We start from the raw sequence: 17,105 nt of genomic DNA, 5'->3' as shown, positions 1-17,105 counted from the left end.
TCATGAACCTGTATGGTATACTTATAATCTCTATTATCAGTAATAATAATTAACATTTTTGTGGTTGCAGGTACAGATCCAAGTCAGAAATAGCAAATCTTCTTTTGACAAGTTAAAGATGGATGTTTGTCAGAAAGTGGATTTACTCGGAGCTAGTCGCTGCAATATGTTATCTCATTCGCTCACTACCTACCAGGTAACCAGTTCCATGGTCAGCATGTCCTTGCAATAAAGATGAGTGGTGAGATTTCTTTTATAAAGTTGTCTAAAAGGTGTGAAAAAATGTATAATTGATCAGAAACCTTTGATTTGGTAAAATTGATTTACTGAGGTGATGAGTCAGAGAATCACAGAATTCTAAACTGAAAAAGACCTTGGGGATTGTCTACTCCAATGGCTTTATTCTCCTAGTGTCCTAGGATAGAGAGACTTAGGGACCATCTGGGATTAAGGAGAGGAAGGTTGAGGAGCCCATTATCCCTGTTCACCGAGAGCTACTCCATTTCTGCATATAATTTCATTTGAAGCAAAGATGCTGTGGTCCAAAATATTTAAAACATTTTTGTCATTTAATGGATGAGGAAAGTGAAACCTATAATAATTAAAGTAAATGGCAGTGTTGGGCCTAAAAACCTAAATTTTCTATTCTGGGTTGTGTGTTCTTTTTATTCTGCCAAGTTACCATCCCATATCACTTTAACCTCAAAAATCTCACTTGTGCTTACATTACTCCAGATCACACATAAATACATACAATGAATAAGTTAGATATTAAGTAGCAGTTACTGATTTTAACATGTATTTGTAAATGGCAAAATAGGAGAATAAACTGCCTTTACATTAGAAAAGGGTAATAAACTAAAGGAAATGGACAATCACTGCTGCATCTAGGAAATCTACTTAATTCAGTTCAGTACTGTGGAATTCAAGAATCAAGAAAGGATGCATTTGAAAATAAAAGTGTATGACAATCTGTGCAGCCTAACACCTGAAATACAATAGCTGTTACCATGTTTCCCGAAAATAAGACCGGGTCTTATATTAATTTTTGCTCCAAAAGACGCATTAGGGCTTATGTTCAGGGGATGTCATCCTGAAAAATCATGTTAGGGCTTATTTTCAGGGAAATATAGTAGTTCAGTTCTCCTTTATTCTCCCCACTCATCTGCCTCATTTTGAACAGGAACATTAAAGCAGCAAGGAAAATATTCCATTACTTGAGATAGCTTGAGAACACATTTTTTGGGCAAGTCTTTCTTGAACCCTAAATGAAAGACCCAATTTAGTGGTACATATTGTTTTTTTCCAATTAATAAAAGTTTATATATGCCTACCAAGATAAAGATTTACACATATACCCCTAATACAGATATGGTAATTTTGTTCTTTCAAGACTTCTCTTTTGGATTCCTCAGAAGGTGTTCTTATCCACCAGTTTCCTTCTCTTCGCTACAATTACTCTCCAGCTGGCGCCAGTGGACATTCCAGTGTTATATGTAGGTAACACATACATGCAGATACAGGAGCCAGTTCTTACGCAGAATTACTGTTTACAGTGCTTTTTGGTTCCCCAAACTTGAAAATTGAATTTAGTGCCTGCTGCTTATGATTTGGCAACTATTCATCTACTATCGTAGTGAGGAAAAATAGCACTGAAAAAAATCAGAGAGGAAGCAGAACTGTAACGTCACCTTTGCCTTTTTTTTTTTGCAGAGAACACTGCTTGGATTCTGGGAGAAAACAGCTCGAATGATGTCCCAAATCCATGGGGCCAGTATTGCCTTTCATCCATACGATCTTGTAGCTCCCAAGGTACATTTCTTTCCATGTCTTTTGCTAGCTATATTACACTTCATTTGGATAATGACATTGAAACTGTTTTTTGTTAAGTCTAATTGCAAACTTACAAAACATTAGGAAACATTTTTCTATCCTTCAGCCAAGAATCTACACTCCCAGAGCCAGTCATTTTTCTGCACTTCTGTGATTCCAAATGCTACCAGCATCACTAAAATATCCGTGGGAATACTGCTGATGGGCTCAGGATATTAGTGGGGGAGTAGTAAAAGAGGGAGGAAGTGAAAAGAAAACTAAAATGCAAAAGAGATAAGAAAAGGTTACAGAAAGACTTAAGTTGGAACAGTGATGGAAAGTGGTCATTTATTTCCAAAAATGACCAGATTACCTACCTGACAATTTTGGAAGTTAAAGAAAATTTTCTTTGCTTTACTTTTATATTCATGTCATAGATGTGATTCATAACATAAAAATTATGCCAGTTTTGGTTATTATACGTGTGTGATTGCAACTGAAACGACTACTGCATTAGATCTGCTCTTTCTATAAAACCTACGTATAAGAGGCGCTCTCCCGCTATGATTAGTGGTTTTAACATTTGTGTATCTTCCTGTCAACTTTCTTTGCAAATGGCTTCTCCAGCAGAGTCGCACTGTGGTAATCAGTTCTTCAGTTCTGGTAGGCTAGGTTTCAGTACGTTTGAATTTCCCATTCTGTATTATTTTCAGTACAGCTTGAAAATGTTGTTGGGTTTGTTCAATCTAGATGTGGTATCTGTGATGGATTTATATCTTGCAACTGTATATTCCAGGGGCGTGGTATGGATTTTGAAGTCATGTTCTGACATAGTATATTGCAGTCTAATAGATATGCTGGAATTTGTGTTTTTGTTTTTTGTTGCGTGTGTGTTTTGTTTTGTTTTTTTCTATATCAATGCTTCACTGGATGGTATACTATGTATTTAGGCAAATTTAAGATCCAATTTCTGCTCAGAATTGAAGCTGCAAATCTGTAGATATATTTAGAGCACTGCAGTACCGGCTAACATCACGGCATAAGTTTTCTTCGGCATATCACAAAGTTGTAAACCCTGTGGTTAGCCCACGTAACAGTGCGTGGCTGTCACAGGGCAGCCAAGAAAAACAAGGACTTGGGGCTCAGTTCAAATTATATTAATATTAGCATACATTTCCTATACCTCTCACTCTCTACTTCAGAACTATTACTATTTTATATTGTTCTTTAGAATTTTTATTCTCATTTTGTTTGCACAAAGAGAGAAACAATCTTTCAGTTTATTTACTTATGAATTGCTTATCCTTAGCAACTACAAGACACTTCAAGCAAGCTTACTGAAGACCACAGAGAAAAACAAGTAGAAAACAATTCTCTCACTGAAGACCTCAATAAGTAAGCAAGCATAAGTTATATATCATATTATAGAAGTCCTGGATACCACTGTATGATTATATTTGGAAAGAATTGTTTCTTCCCTGGCTTATAAATACTTATTTTTATGTCATTTTTCCAGTTAACATTAACATTTGTTTTGAAGCCTTATGTTTTCCCGTCATTTTTAACATGGCAGGCAAAATCAATGACAGGAATACAGAACAGCTTGAGAACTCCAAATTCTGTAATTTGGGAGACTAAGCCTTGTATTAAGATCCTCTACCTGTGAATCCCAGAAGTGGCAGCCGGAAAAAGAAAGGGACAAACGCCAGCAGCTTTAAGACAGAATTTGTTGAAAATCCATCTCCAAAACAACACTGATAGGCCTGGGCCTAGATTCCTGAAAGTGGAGGCACTTGCTGTGAACATCCTTCATGTTGCCTGTTTTCCTTTTATTACATCTTACCTTTGTTTTCCTTTCAGAGCTGTCACTTCTCATTTTAACCACATTGTACTAAGTATAATAACAAACCCAGAAATAAGGCCCAAACAGTTACAAACCATATACTGTTGAGTGGAAGAGGATCCAAAATATAAGCATTTCCCCCTTTGCCCTTTGGAGAAATTCAAACAATTTTTTTGCTAATTTGAATATGTAAATGTTTTAGAATGTAGATTAAAGAATCAAAAAAAAAAAAAGAATCAAAGGTATAGTTATAAATTATACTTAACTTCGTTCTACATTGACATTTAAAATAACAGATTAAATACATTAATTTAGTAAATTTTTTCCATTATCACATTTCATGAAACTTTTATTCAGAATCTTCTCATGCATTTTCAGCATTATGAAAACTACTTTTTGAGTTAACTAACAGATTCCAAAGCACTTCACCTGCTCTTCCATCCAAGTTATTTAAACAACCCATATATGTACTATCATTGGAAATTTCATTCCAAGTCACAAGTATCTGTTTGCTCTGTAGGCTTATTTTTGTGGTATTTGCAAATAAATACTGTATCACTTTTTAAACATATTTAAAGACTTATTAAAAACAACCTTCGGGGCTGGCCCGGTGGCTCAGACTGTTGGCGCTCCATGCTCCTAACTCTGAAGGCTACCGGTTCGATTCCCACATGGGCCAGTGGGCTCTCAACCACAAGGTTGCAGGTTCAACTCGAGTCTCACAAGGGATGGTGGGACCTGCAACTAACAACGGCAACTGGACCTGGAGCTGAGCTGCACCCTCCACAACTAAGACTGAAAGGACAACAACTTGACTTGGGGGAAAAAAAAGTCCTGAAAGTACACACTGTTCCCCAATAAAGTCCTGTTCCTCTTCCCCAATTAAAAAAAAAAAAAAAGAAAAGAAAAACCTTCAATACCATAATTTTGAGGTTGTACGCCAGGAATAATAACTAAATATGTGTTCAATTTCTTTGTCTCATTTTTTAATTACTATTTCTTTATATTTTTATTTCTTTGTCTCATTTTTTTATTATTACACCAGATAGGTGATATAAATATCCAAAATTGGTGTTAATTGAGAATATTTGAGGCAAATGTATCTTATATTGCAAACATCACTTTGTTGTTCAAAATAGAGTGCTCCATTTTTTGTGCAGTTCTTCATTCCCTCTTAGTTCCCAAGGGTTGTTGAGCAAAACCCTTCAGTGCTTGACAACTACACTTCATATTTGATGGTTTTGTTAACAGATATTCTCTGTGATATAGTACTTGCACAGTGCCTGGTGCTTCTTCAATAGTCAGTAAATGTTTACTGAATGAATAAGGGTGAATGATTATTTTCACAATCTACATAAATCTATAGAAGGCATAAGATTTGTCTCAGACAGATTTTAGGAGGTCTACCGGACAGTTAAAAAGGTTTTTTGAAACCACATAAACTGTTTGTAAAATATGAGTCCCCAATGTATTTTAACCAAAATATTTGCATTTTTGGTTTTTAGGTTAGTTTTGTCAGATGAGGAAGTGAGCTTGGGAAGTGAATCAGGTAAGATGGTAAATTCATTAAAATGTGAAATAATCACATTTTAAATGTCAAAACAGTTTGTCACAGCCTTTTAAAATAATATCCATTCAAATAAAAAAACATGTTCAATCACTTTATAAGTCTCTTCTGTAGAATCAGTTTTGTTCCCTAGCTCTAGTTTTGTTCCCTAGCTCTACTGAATTGCAATTGACGTATAACGCTGTGTAAGTTTAAGGCATACAACGTGATGATTTAATATATATATATATTGCAAATGATTATCACAGTAAGATTAGGTAACACATCCATCACCTCTCAAAGTTACCATATTACCGTATTTATTTTGGGGGTAAGAACATTTAAGATTTACTCTCTTAGCAATTGTCAAGTACACAATACAGTACTGTTAACTATAGTTACCATCTTCTACATTAGATTCCCAGAACTTATTCATAACTAGATATTTGTACCCTCTGACCAATCTCCCCATTTCCCCTACCCCCAGACCCTAGCAACTACTAATTTACTCTGTTTCTATGAGTTTGGCTTTTTCAGATCTCACATTGAAGTGAGATCATACAGTATTTGTGTTTCTCTAACTTATCACTTAGCATAATGCCCTCCAGGTTTATCCATGTTGTCGCAAGTGGCAGAATTTCCTTCTTTCTTTATCGCTGAATAATATTCTATTATTTGTATATATGTATTTTCTTTTTCCATTCATCTGTGACAGACACTTAGGTTGTTTCCATGTCTTGGCTATTGTAAATAATGATGCAATGACCATTGGGTGTAGATACCTCTTTGAGATACTGATTTCATTTCCTTTGGGTATATACCCAGAAGTAGGATTGCTGGACTGTATGGTAGTTCTACTTTTAAGTTTTTGAAGAACCTTCATACCGTTTTCCACAATGTCTATACAGTACACAATCAACAGGACACAAAGTTACCCTGTTCTCCACATCCTCACCAGCACTTGTTCTCTTATCTTTCTAATAATAGTCATTCTAACAGGTGTGAGGTGATGTCTCTCATTTTCTTTTTCTTTAACTACAGCTTTTAGTTTAGAAGTTAGTAAAAATGCCATGGTGGTAAGCTTGGCTTATGTTTGTTTGGAAATATTGTTATTTATCACTTTTTAAAGACAGTTTTATTCAATAAACAATTTTAGATTGGCTTTTTCCTTCAGCACCTTGTAAATATTATTTCTGCTTTCCATGTACTGTTGAGAAATCTGTTAATCTAATTATTGTTTCTTTATAGTGAATTTTTCTTTTCTATCTGTCTGCTTTTAGGATGTGCTGTTTGTTTTTGGTGTTCTACTGTTTCAGTACAGTGTATCTAAATGTGTGATTTTCTTGTGGGTTTTATTTTTTTTTCATAGTATAAGTTGTGTTTCCTGTATCTGTGTCTTTTACCAGTTCTGGAAAATTCTCAACCATTACCTTTTTTTCTTTTCTTTTTTTGATGTGATAAAATATGCATAGCTCAACCATTATCTTTTAAAATATTGCCTCTCCTCCATTTTCTCTATCCTTTCCTTCCAGAACTCCAATAAGGTTATGTTGGACCTTTTCATTAACCCTTCATATCTTTTATCCACTCTTTTACATTTTCTATCTCCTTTCCCTCTATGCTGGTTTCTAGGTGAGTTCTTCACTAATTTTCTTTTTTGGCATTTAATCTACTGTTTAATCAGTATGAATTACTTTTCCTCATCAACAACTTTACTTTTTATTTCTAAAAGTTCTATTAATTTCTTTTACAAATCTGTCTAATCAGTTTTTATAATCATTTGTTCTTTCTCACCTTTTTGACTCAATCTGTATCTAAAATTGTAAGTATTTGAAGTCCTTGATGGGGATGTCTTTATCTATTATTAGCTGGATTATCCCAATTATCTTATGGTAGTTTAGAAGCTTGTTTTAGTGATTTCTGATTATGACCTAATATTTGTTTGCTCTTAATTTGTGGGAATCCTGGAGGCTTAGAAGATTTTTCTCTAGTTAAAATTCATTTGCTTCTTTCCATAGGGAACAGTACCAGTCTGGTGACCCCTTTAACCTCCTTCCAGAGCCTTTAGTTCAATGTAGGAATCCTGGGCTCAGCTTAGTTTCTTTATGTTTGCTGAAGGCTTTGTCTCCAGAGAGCAGTGTGGTATGGGCATCTGCCCACAGAGCATCTCCCTTTCCTCTTCGCTTGCTATGGTTTCAGCTTAGTGTTCGTTTCTAACAAGTCCAGCACTGCATTAAAAGTATATTTCATAGTTTTAACAAGGATTTTTTTGTAAAGGAGGGTGCTTCTGAGTATCTAGTCCATTATATTTACAGGTATCATTTTTCATTGGTCATATTAATCAGAAAATTTTGAAAATATTCAGTGTCCTTGGGACCAAGATAATACCATCACTACTTATAGAGTGGAAACTGGAATAACCTTTCTGAAAAACATTGCCATCCCAAACTTTAATTGAATAATGTAACTTTTAGAACTATCTTGAAGTAATTTGAAATGCCTTCAAGCATTTTTTTATTCTCTGAAATATTTACTCAAGTGGTATTTCATATAATGCAGTAAAACTATGCATTCTGAGCTAGCCGTTTCTCATATGCCTATGTTGATCCCAATCTCACATACATCTGTAGATTAAAATAAACCTAAACCCCACACGAATCCATATCAAATGCAAAGTGGAGTAAAGCAGATCATTGTTAAAGCTCTCTGGGGAAGAGAGAGGGGAGGTTACCGTGCATCTTATACAGCAACAATTCCTTAAAGGTCCTTTAACACAATCCTCTATTCCCCAAGCTCTATTTCTGTCGCATAACAAAACTTTCCATGGTGTGACTCTGCTTGTCTGTCTCCCCCATTCCTGCCCTCAAACCCTGGTTCTCCACCTCACTTGTTTCTCTAGCCATCTCTAGAATCTCTTTCCCATTATCTGATTTGCCATCCACTTTTTTCCAATGTTCAACTGAATTCTTTACTAATAAAGCCCATTTTTTCTTTATCTTCTGTACTTTTCACCATCTTTATACTAACTGTATTTGAACTTAGAACTTGATTCATTCTTTATCTTTCTTATCTTAAAACTAAATAACCTTGTGTTCCTTGTATTCCGTATACCTTTCTCTTGAATTTTTCCTTTTGATTACTTTAGTTGAATTAAACTTTTTAACTTTTTTTTTGTAGTATCCCAAACTGAGCATTGCATTTTAATAAGAGTGTGATAGAGACATTACTTCCCTGTCCTTAGATGTATTACAGCCTCTAAGGTCTCCATACAGAAACACTATCCACTTTTGTATGTAGGATACATTTACATTTCATTTAACTTTTTTAAAATTGGCCATGATAATAGTTGAAGATATGAAAATCTTGGATTTTTTTTTAATCTCTGCATCTGTATTGGGTATATGTGTACACAGAGATATACACACACAAATGTGATTTTTATATTTGATTCTTTAAATTTTTACATCTCCCTTCTATAATCTGATTAGGTTAATTGAACATTTTGTTCAAATTACAAAATATTACAGTAAATAAGCATGCTAAATTTCTTCTTGTTCAACTTATCTTTTTATGTGCTTTTGTTTCAGCAACTGAATATCACAAGGAAAAACATTTTCAAATAAGAGAATGTGGAGCACCTCAGTTTTCTAACTCTGAAAAAAATGGTAAGAAATTATACTTTCAACTATATATGGATAATTTATTTAAAATTATTTCATTTTTATTTAATATTTATTTCTTTAACCTTAAAATCTGTATAGGTCTCTATACAAGTATGCAATCCTGTATTTCTACTCGGTAGCACATCACAATGGGAATTAAGTTATTCTTTTTTTTGTATTATTTTGGCCTTGTCAGAATGTATCTGTATCACTGAGGACAGGTAGGACTTACAATTTGATCTAACTCCACTATCCAGCAGTGTAGGCGTTCAGTAAATACTAGCTTGAATATCTTCCCCAAGCAATTATGTTGGAAACATTTTCTCCCAATCTGTCATTTGTTGACTTTTCATATAATTTCTTATCAGATAAATTTAAAAAAAAAGTTTTTATGTAGTCAAATTTATTACTCTTTTCTCTTATTGGATCTGGATTTTTATCATATGCAAAACCCAAGTTAGAAGAATCCACTTATGCTTTCTTTTAGTATTTGTATAGTTTTAATTTTACATTTAGATCTCCAATTCATTTGAAGTTTATTCATGCATATGATGTTAGCAATGGATTAAAAGTTATCTTTTTGCAAATGGCTATACTTTATATCAAATTTTTTAATGCCTTCTTTGCCACAGTAATTTGAGATAACTTCCAATCACATGCAATATTTCTATAGGTTCTTAGGACTATTTTTGAACTTTCTTTATATTTCATTGATATTTGCATGCACCAGTGAGTGCCACAGGGTTTTAATTATGGCTTTCTTGCATGTTTTTGTATTTGGTAGGTCTATATCCTCCTTTTCTTTTCTTTTTCTTAGCTATTCTTGCATGTTTATTTTTCAGTAGGAACTTTACAAGCATATCAAATTGTCTAGATCCATAAAAAAGCTCATGGATACTTTTATTGCGATAACATTAAATGTGAAAACTGACAGCTTGATGATGTCGAGACAGTCTAACCAAAAAACAAGAAACAGCTTTCTATTTGTTAAAGTTTACTTGTATAGCTTTCAGATGTAGTTTTTTTCAAAGGTTTTGAACATTTTTTATCAAGGTTATTTCTCTGTACTTATCTTTTTGGTTACCATTTTTGAAAGGTTTTCTTTTCCAGTATATCTTTTAACTGGTTATTGTTTTGTATACATGAATGCTATTGATTTTTGCATGTTATTTTTATGTCCTGCTACCTTGCTGAATTTTTTTATAGTTTGAGGTTTATCATTGGGTTTTCTAGAGTTTTCCAGGTATACCATCATGTCATCTGCAAACAAGATAGTCCTGTTTTTTCTTTACCAATTGTTATGACTGTAATTGATTTCTTTTGTTTAATTGCATTGGTTACTACCTCCAGAACAATGTTAAAATTGTAGTGGGCATTTCAGTTATAAGTCCATCTTTGTCATTGTGCATTAGCTCAGTGATATTTTATTTACTATTTTTGCATTGCTGTTAATTTCTATGTGAAAACATGTAGGCCTGGTTCTTTTTTGTGTTTTCTTCTCTATGGAAATTGGTCTTTTTAAGCTTTCTATCTGTACTGGGATCAATTTTAGTAAGTATATTTTTCTCAGCTGTTGTTCATTTTCTCTAAATTTTGAAATTTATTTGCAGAGTTGTATACAAATCTCTTTTGATTGTTTAACAGCTTTATTGAGGTATAATTTAAATGTTGTTAAATTCACCCACTGTAAGTGTAAAATTCAGTGATTTTTAGCAAATTTATAAACTTGTGCAACCAGCACCGTAATGACTATTAGAATATTTCCATTACCCTGAAAATTATCTTATGCTTGTTTGCAGTTAATCCTTGCTGCCACTCCTTGCACTACGAAATTGCTAATCTAATTTCTGTCTCTATAAATTTCCCCTTCCTTGACATTTCATGTAAATTAAATTATACAAAGGTAGTCTTTTTTGTCTGGCTTTTTGTGCCTTTCATTAAGTATAATGGTTTATCGATCCTCTATGTTGTTATAGAGAGCAGTAGTTCATTACTTTTTTCTGAAATCTTAACTTTTTTTATATGGTAAAATACATATAACATAAAATTTACCATCTTAACCATTTTTAACTGTACAGTTTTGTGGTATTAAATACATTCATAATGTTGTGCGACCATTACAACCATCCACCTCAATAACTATTTTCATGTGTAACCTGAAATTCTATACCATTAAACAGTAACTCCCTATTGCCCGCTTTCCCCAGCTTCTGACACACACCATTCTACTTTCTGTCTCTATGATTTTGACTACTCCCAGTACTTCATATAAGTGGAATCATACATTATTTGTCTTTTTTACTTAGCATTGTATCCTCAAGGTTCATCCATTTTGTAACATGCTGCAGAATTTCCTTCTTTTTAAGGCTGAATTATAAATATATACTTATAAGTATAATTTCTATTATTATACCACATTTTGCTTATTGTAGTTCACTACATTTTGTTGATGAATAGTATTCTCTATTATAGATATTAGATATATTGTATTTACCCATTGATGGACATTTGAATTGTTTCCAGGTTTTGGCTATTGTAATATTGCTGCTATGAATATTCAAATATTTCCCCTTTTATGGACATATATTTTCATTTTCCTTAATCAGATTTCTAGGAGTGGAATTGCTAGATTATGTTATAAATTTGAATTTAACTTTTTAAGGAACCCTCCAAACTGCTTTTCAAAATGGCTGTATCATTTCATTGCTACTTACGAAGTATGAGATTTCTAGTTTCACCACACCTTTATCAGCATTTGGTATTGTCTGTCTTTTTATCATATACATTCTAGTGCTTTTAATTTGTGGTTTTAATTTGTATTTATCCAGTGACTTATGATGTTAAGCTTCTTTTCATGTGCTTATTGGCCACTTATATATCTTCTTCATTGGCAAATCTATTAAGACTGATTAACGATTTTTTAATCAGGTCATTTATCTTATCACTAAGTTGCAATTTTTAAATATATTCTTAAAACAAGTACTTTTTCAGATATATGACTTGTAAGTATTTTATCTTTGTCTTATTTTCTTAGTTTTGCTCTAAAAACATAAGTTTGAGAATTTTATGCCAAGCAACTACTAACAGAACTAAAAGGAGAAATTGACTGAAACACAATTATAGTAGGGAACCTAAATACATCATTGACAGCTATGAATAGATCATCCAAACAGAAAATAAATAAAGAAATATCAACCCTAAATGACACATTAGGTGAAATGGACATAATTGACATATATAGAGCACTTCATCCTAGAACATCAGACTATACATTCTTTACTAGTGTACATGGAATAGTCTCAAGGATAGACCATATATTGGGACATAAAACTAGCCTCAGCAAATTTAAGAAGATTGAAATCATACCAATCATATTCGCTGATCACAAGGCTTTGAAATTGGATATCAACTGCAAAAAGAAAGCAGGAAAACCCACAAATATGTGGAGATTAAACAATGTACTTTTAAAGAATGACTAGGTCAAAGAAGAAATAAGAGGAGAGATCAGAAGATACATAGAAACAAATGACAATGAAAATAAATCCTACCAAAATTTTTGGGATGCAGCGAAAGCAGCTTTAAGAGGGAAATTTATATCATTACAGGCCTATCTCAAGAAACAACAGAAATCCCAGATAAATAAACTCATTTTACTTCTTAAAGAACTAAAAAAAGAAGAACAAATGAAACCCAAAGTCAGTAGAAGGAAGGAAATAAAAATCAGAGCAGAACTAAATGACATAGAGAACAAAATACAATAGAATAAATTAATGTGACAAAGAGCTGGTTCTTTGAAAAGAGTAATAAAATTGACAAACCCTTGGCTAGACTCACTAAGATAAAAAGACAAAAGACACAAACAAAATCAGAAATGAAAGAGGGGAAGTTATCACGGATGCCACAGAAATACAAAGGATCATCCAAGAATACTGTTAAGGAAAACATACCACCAAATTTAGTATCCTAGAAGAAATGGACCAGTTCTTACATAGAAACATATAGCCTTCCTAGGTTGAATCATGAAGAATTGGAAAATCTAAATAGACCGATCTCCAGTAAGGAAATTGAATCAGTCATCCAATACCTTCCCAAAAGCAAAAGTCCGGGACCAGATGGCTTCACTAGTGAATTCTACCAAACATTCAAAGAGGATCTAATACCAATCCTGCTCAAAGTCTTCCAAAAAATTGAAGAAGAGACAGTACTCCCTAACTCATTTTATGAGGCCAACATTACCCTGATACCAATACCTGGTAAGGATAACACAAAAAAAGAAAAGCACAGAGCAATATCTCTCATGAATACAGATGCAAAAATTTTTAAATTCTAGCAAATCGAATGTAACAATGCATTAAAAAGATTATACATCACAACCAAGTGGTGTTGATCCCGGGGGCACAAGGATGGTTCAACATATGCAAACCCGTCAGTGTGATACACCACATAAAATAAAGGACAAAAATCATATGATTATATCAATAGATGCAGAAAAAGCATTTGACAAGATACAACATCCATTTATGATGAAAACACTTAATAAAATAGGTATAGAAGGAAAATACCTTAACATTATAAAGGCCACATATGATAAACCCTTAGCTAATATCATAATTAATGGTGAAAAACTGAAGCCCTTTGCTCTACGTTCAGGAACACAACAGGGCTTTTCAACGTAGTATTGGAAGTCCTAGACAGAGCAATCAGGCAAGAGAAAGAAATAAAAGGAATCCAAATTGGGAATGAAGAAGTTAAATTGTCACTCTGCAGATGACATGATGCTATATATAGAAAACCGTAAAGACTCCACCAAAAAGCTATTCGTAACAATCTATGAATACAGTCAAGTTGCTGGCTACAAAATTAATGTACAAAAATCCATTGCATTCCTATATACTAACAATGAAATCTCAGGAAAAAAAATTTAAAAAAACAATTCCTTTTGCAATTGCAACAAAAAGAATAAAATACCTACGAATAAACTTAACCAAGGATGGGGAAGACCTATATACTGAAAACTATAAGATATTTTTGAAAGAAATTGAAGAAGACACAAAGAAATGGAAAGACATTCTGTGCTCATGGATTGGAAGAATCAACATAGTTAAAATGGCCATATTACCCAAAGCGATATACAGATTTAATGCAATCCCCATCAAAACCCCAATGACAATTTTTAAAGAAATAAAACAAAAAATCATCAGATTTGTATGGAACCACAAAAGACCCCAAATAGCCAAAGTAAACCTAAGAAAAAAGAACAATGCTGGAGGCATCACACTCCCTGACTTCAGCTTGTACTACAGGGCAACAATAATCAAAACAGCATGGTATTGGCAGAAAAACAGACACACAGACCAATGGAATAGAATTGAGAACCCAGAAATAAACCCACATAAATATGAACAGATAATTTTTGACAAGCCAAAAACATACAATGGAGAAAAGACAGCCTCTTCAATAAATGGTGCTGGGAGAATTGGAAAACACGTGCAAAAGAATGAAACTAGACTGCTGTCACCGTGTACCAAAATTAATTCAAAATGGATCAAAGACTTAAGCATAATACCTGAAACAATAAACTGCATAGACGAAAACATAGGTACTAAACTTATGGACCTTGGGTTCAAAGAGCGTTTTATGAATTTGACTCCAAAGGCAAGAAAAATAAAAGCTAAAATACATTAATGGGACTATGTCAAACTAAAAAGCTTCTGCACAGCAAAAGAAACTATCTATAAAATAAAGAGGCAACCAACCAAATGGGAGAAGATTTTTACAAACAATGCCTCCGATAAGGGGCTAATATCCAAAATATATAAGGAACTCATGAAACTCAACAACCAAAAAACAAACAATCTAAAAACTGGGCAGAGGACCAGAAAAGACATTTCTCCAAAGAGGGCATACAAATGGCCAATAGACATGAAAAAATGCTCTATATCCCTAATTATCAGAGAAATGCAAATAAAAACCACAATGAGATATCACCTCACCCCAGTTAGAATGGCTATCATCAACAAGACAAATAGTAACAACTGCTGGAGAGGCTGTGGAGAAAAAGGAACCCTCATACACTGTTGATGAGCTGCTATGGAAGGCAGTGTGGAGGTTCCTCAAAAAATTAAGAATAGAATTACCATATGACCCCCCAATCCCTCTCCTGGGTATCTACCCAAAAAATCTGAAAACATTTATCCATAAAGACATATGTACTCCAATGTTCATTGCAGCTTTATTTACGGTGGCCAAGACATAGAAACAACTAAAGTGTTCTTCAATAGATTAATGGATAAAGAAATTGTGATATATATATATATATGTACAATGGAATACTATTTGGCCATAAGAAAAGATGAAATAGTACCATTTGCGACAACACGGATGGATCTTGAGATTATAATGCTAAGCGAAATAAATCAGACAGAAAAAGTGGAGAACCATATGATTTCACTGATATGTAGTATATAAAACTGAAAACAAAAGAACAAGACAAACAAATGAAGAAACAAAAACTCATAGACATAGACAATAGTTTAGTGGTAACCGGAGGGTAAGGGGGTAGGAGGAACTACAAGAGGGTAAACGGGGTCAAATGTATGGTGATGGAAGGAGAATTGACTCTGGGTGGTGAACACATAATGTGAGATGTAGATGTAGTACAGACTTGTACACCTGAAATCTATGTAACTTTACTAACAATTGTCACCCCAATAAACTTTTAAAAAATTTTATGAAGTCTAATTTACTATTTTTTCTTCTCTCGATTGTTCTTTTAGTGTTATATGTAAGAATTCTGCATAACCCAAGGTGACAAAGATTTCTCATGTTTTCTTCTCGACATTTTATAATTTTAGCTCTTACATGTGAGACTATAATTTTGAGTCAACTGTTGTATATGGTATCTAAGTTTTTTAAATTTGTTTTTGTTTGTTGCATATGCACCAGTTGTTCCAGCACCGTTTTTTGAAAAGACTCCGCTATCTCCATTGAATTTTCTTGGCATTTTTGTTGAAATCAAGTTACCAAAACATGTAAGAGTGTACTTCCTGATTCTAAATTCTGTCCCACTGATCTATATACCTATCCTTGGTCAGTACCATACCATCTTGATTACTGTGGCTTTATAGTAAATTTTGAAATTAGGTAGTGTAAATCCCACAACACTGCCCTTTTTTCAAAATTGTTGTGACTACTCTAATCCCTTTGCATTTCTATATAAATTTTACAATTAGCTTGTCCATTTTTACAAAAAAAAAAAAGCCTACTAGGATTTTCATAGGTATTATGTTAAATTCACCCATCAATTTGGAGTTAATTGCCATGTGGACTATATTGATCCTTGCAGTCCATGAATGTGGGGATTTTGTCTTTATCTTTGGCTTTCAATAGTTTGTCAGTGATGTGTCTAGATAAGGATCTATTTGTATTGATTCTATTTGGGTTTTTTAAAGCTTGTTGGGTGAGATTGTTTTCAACAAAGTTGGGACATTTTCCATTATTTCTTCAACGCCAATCCCCCATCCTTTTGAGACTTTTATTATGTGTATACTGGTACTTTTGATATTGGCCCACCGTTTCTCTAAGGCTCTGTTCATTTTTCTATATTCTTTTGGTCTCTCTGTTCTTTGAATTGCATAATCTCTACTAGTGTGTCTTGAAGTTAGCTAATTCTTTCTTACGCTACTTCAGATCTACTGTTGATCCTCTGTAGTGAATTTTTCATTTCAGTTACTGTACTTTTCAATTTCAGAATTTCTATTTGGTTCTTTTTTGTGATCTGTTAACTGTTTATTGATATTCTCTATTTGATGCAACATTGTTATCATACCTTCCTTTTTTTAAGATTGCTTTTTAAAATTTTTCTGCTTTATTGAGATAAAATTGTAAATTATTGAAAGTATACATTTGTGGATATATATATACATTGTGAAAAGATTCTCTCCATCTAATTAACACATGTATCACTTCACTTCCTTAATCATATTTTCCTTTAGTTCTTTGAATATGTTTATAAGCACTACTTTGAAAGCTTTGTCTGTTAAATCTGACATTCGATTTCTCACACAGGCAGTTTCTGTTGCTTGCCTTCTTGCTGTTAAAATGGGTCATACACACACACACACACACACACAATTTATTTATTTATTTATTTATTTATTTATTTATTTATTCATTCATTCATTTTTTGCATGCCTTGTTATTTTTTGTTGGAAACTGGACATTTTGGATGATACATTTTCAC

At 33.2% G+C, this 17,105-nt stretch overlaps 1 protein-coding gene across 7 annotated transcripts in view; it reads left to right on the top strand.

Annotated features, from left to right (window-relative positions):
* ICA1L (islet cell autoantigen 1 like) overlaps window positions 1-17,105 on the top strand; it is a 59,983-nt gene that overhangs the window by 26,128 nt on the left and 16,750 nt on the right. For all 7 annotated transcript variants that reach the window (XM_019726840.2, XM_019726842.2, XM_074340354.1 and 4 more), the window contains 5 exons: window positions 71-196; window positions 1,714-1,812; window positions 3,122-3,207; window positions 5,161-5,204; window positions 8,789-8,866. In XM_019726840.2, coding sequence (XP_019582399.2) covers window positions 71-196; window positions 1,714-1,812; window positions 3,122-3,207; window positions 5,161-5,204; window positions 8,789-8,866 — 433 coding nt within the window. The remainder of the gene's footprint in view (window positions 1-70; window positions 197-1,713; window positions 1,813-3,121; window positions 3,208-5,160; window positions 5,205-8,788; window positions 8,867-17,105) is intronic.

This window comes from Rhinolophus sinicus, linkage group LG01 (genome assembly GCF_036562045.2).
Source record: "Rhinolophus sinicus isolate RSC01 linkage group LG01, ASM3656204v1, whole genome shotgun sequence".
NCBI lineage: Eukaryota > Metazoa > Chordata > Mammalia > Chiroptera > Rhinolophidae > Rhinolophus > Rhinolophus sinicus.
This window is presented reverse-complemented; position numbering and strand designations above follow the sequence as displayed.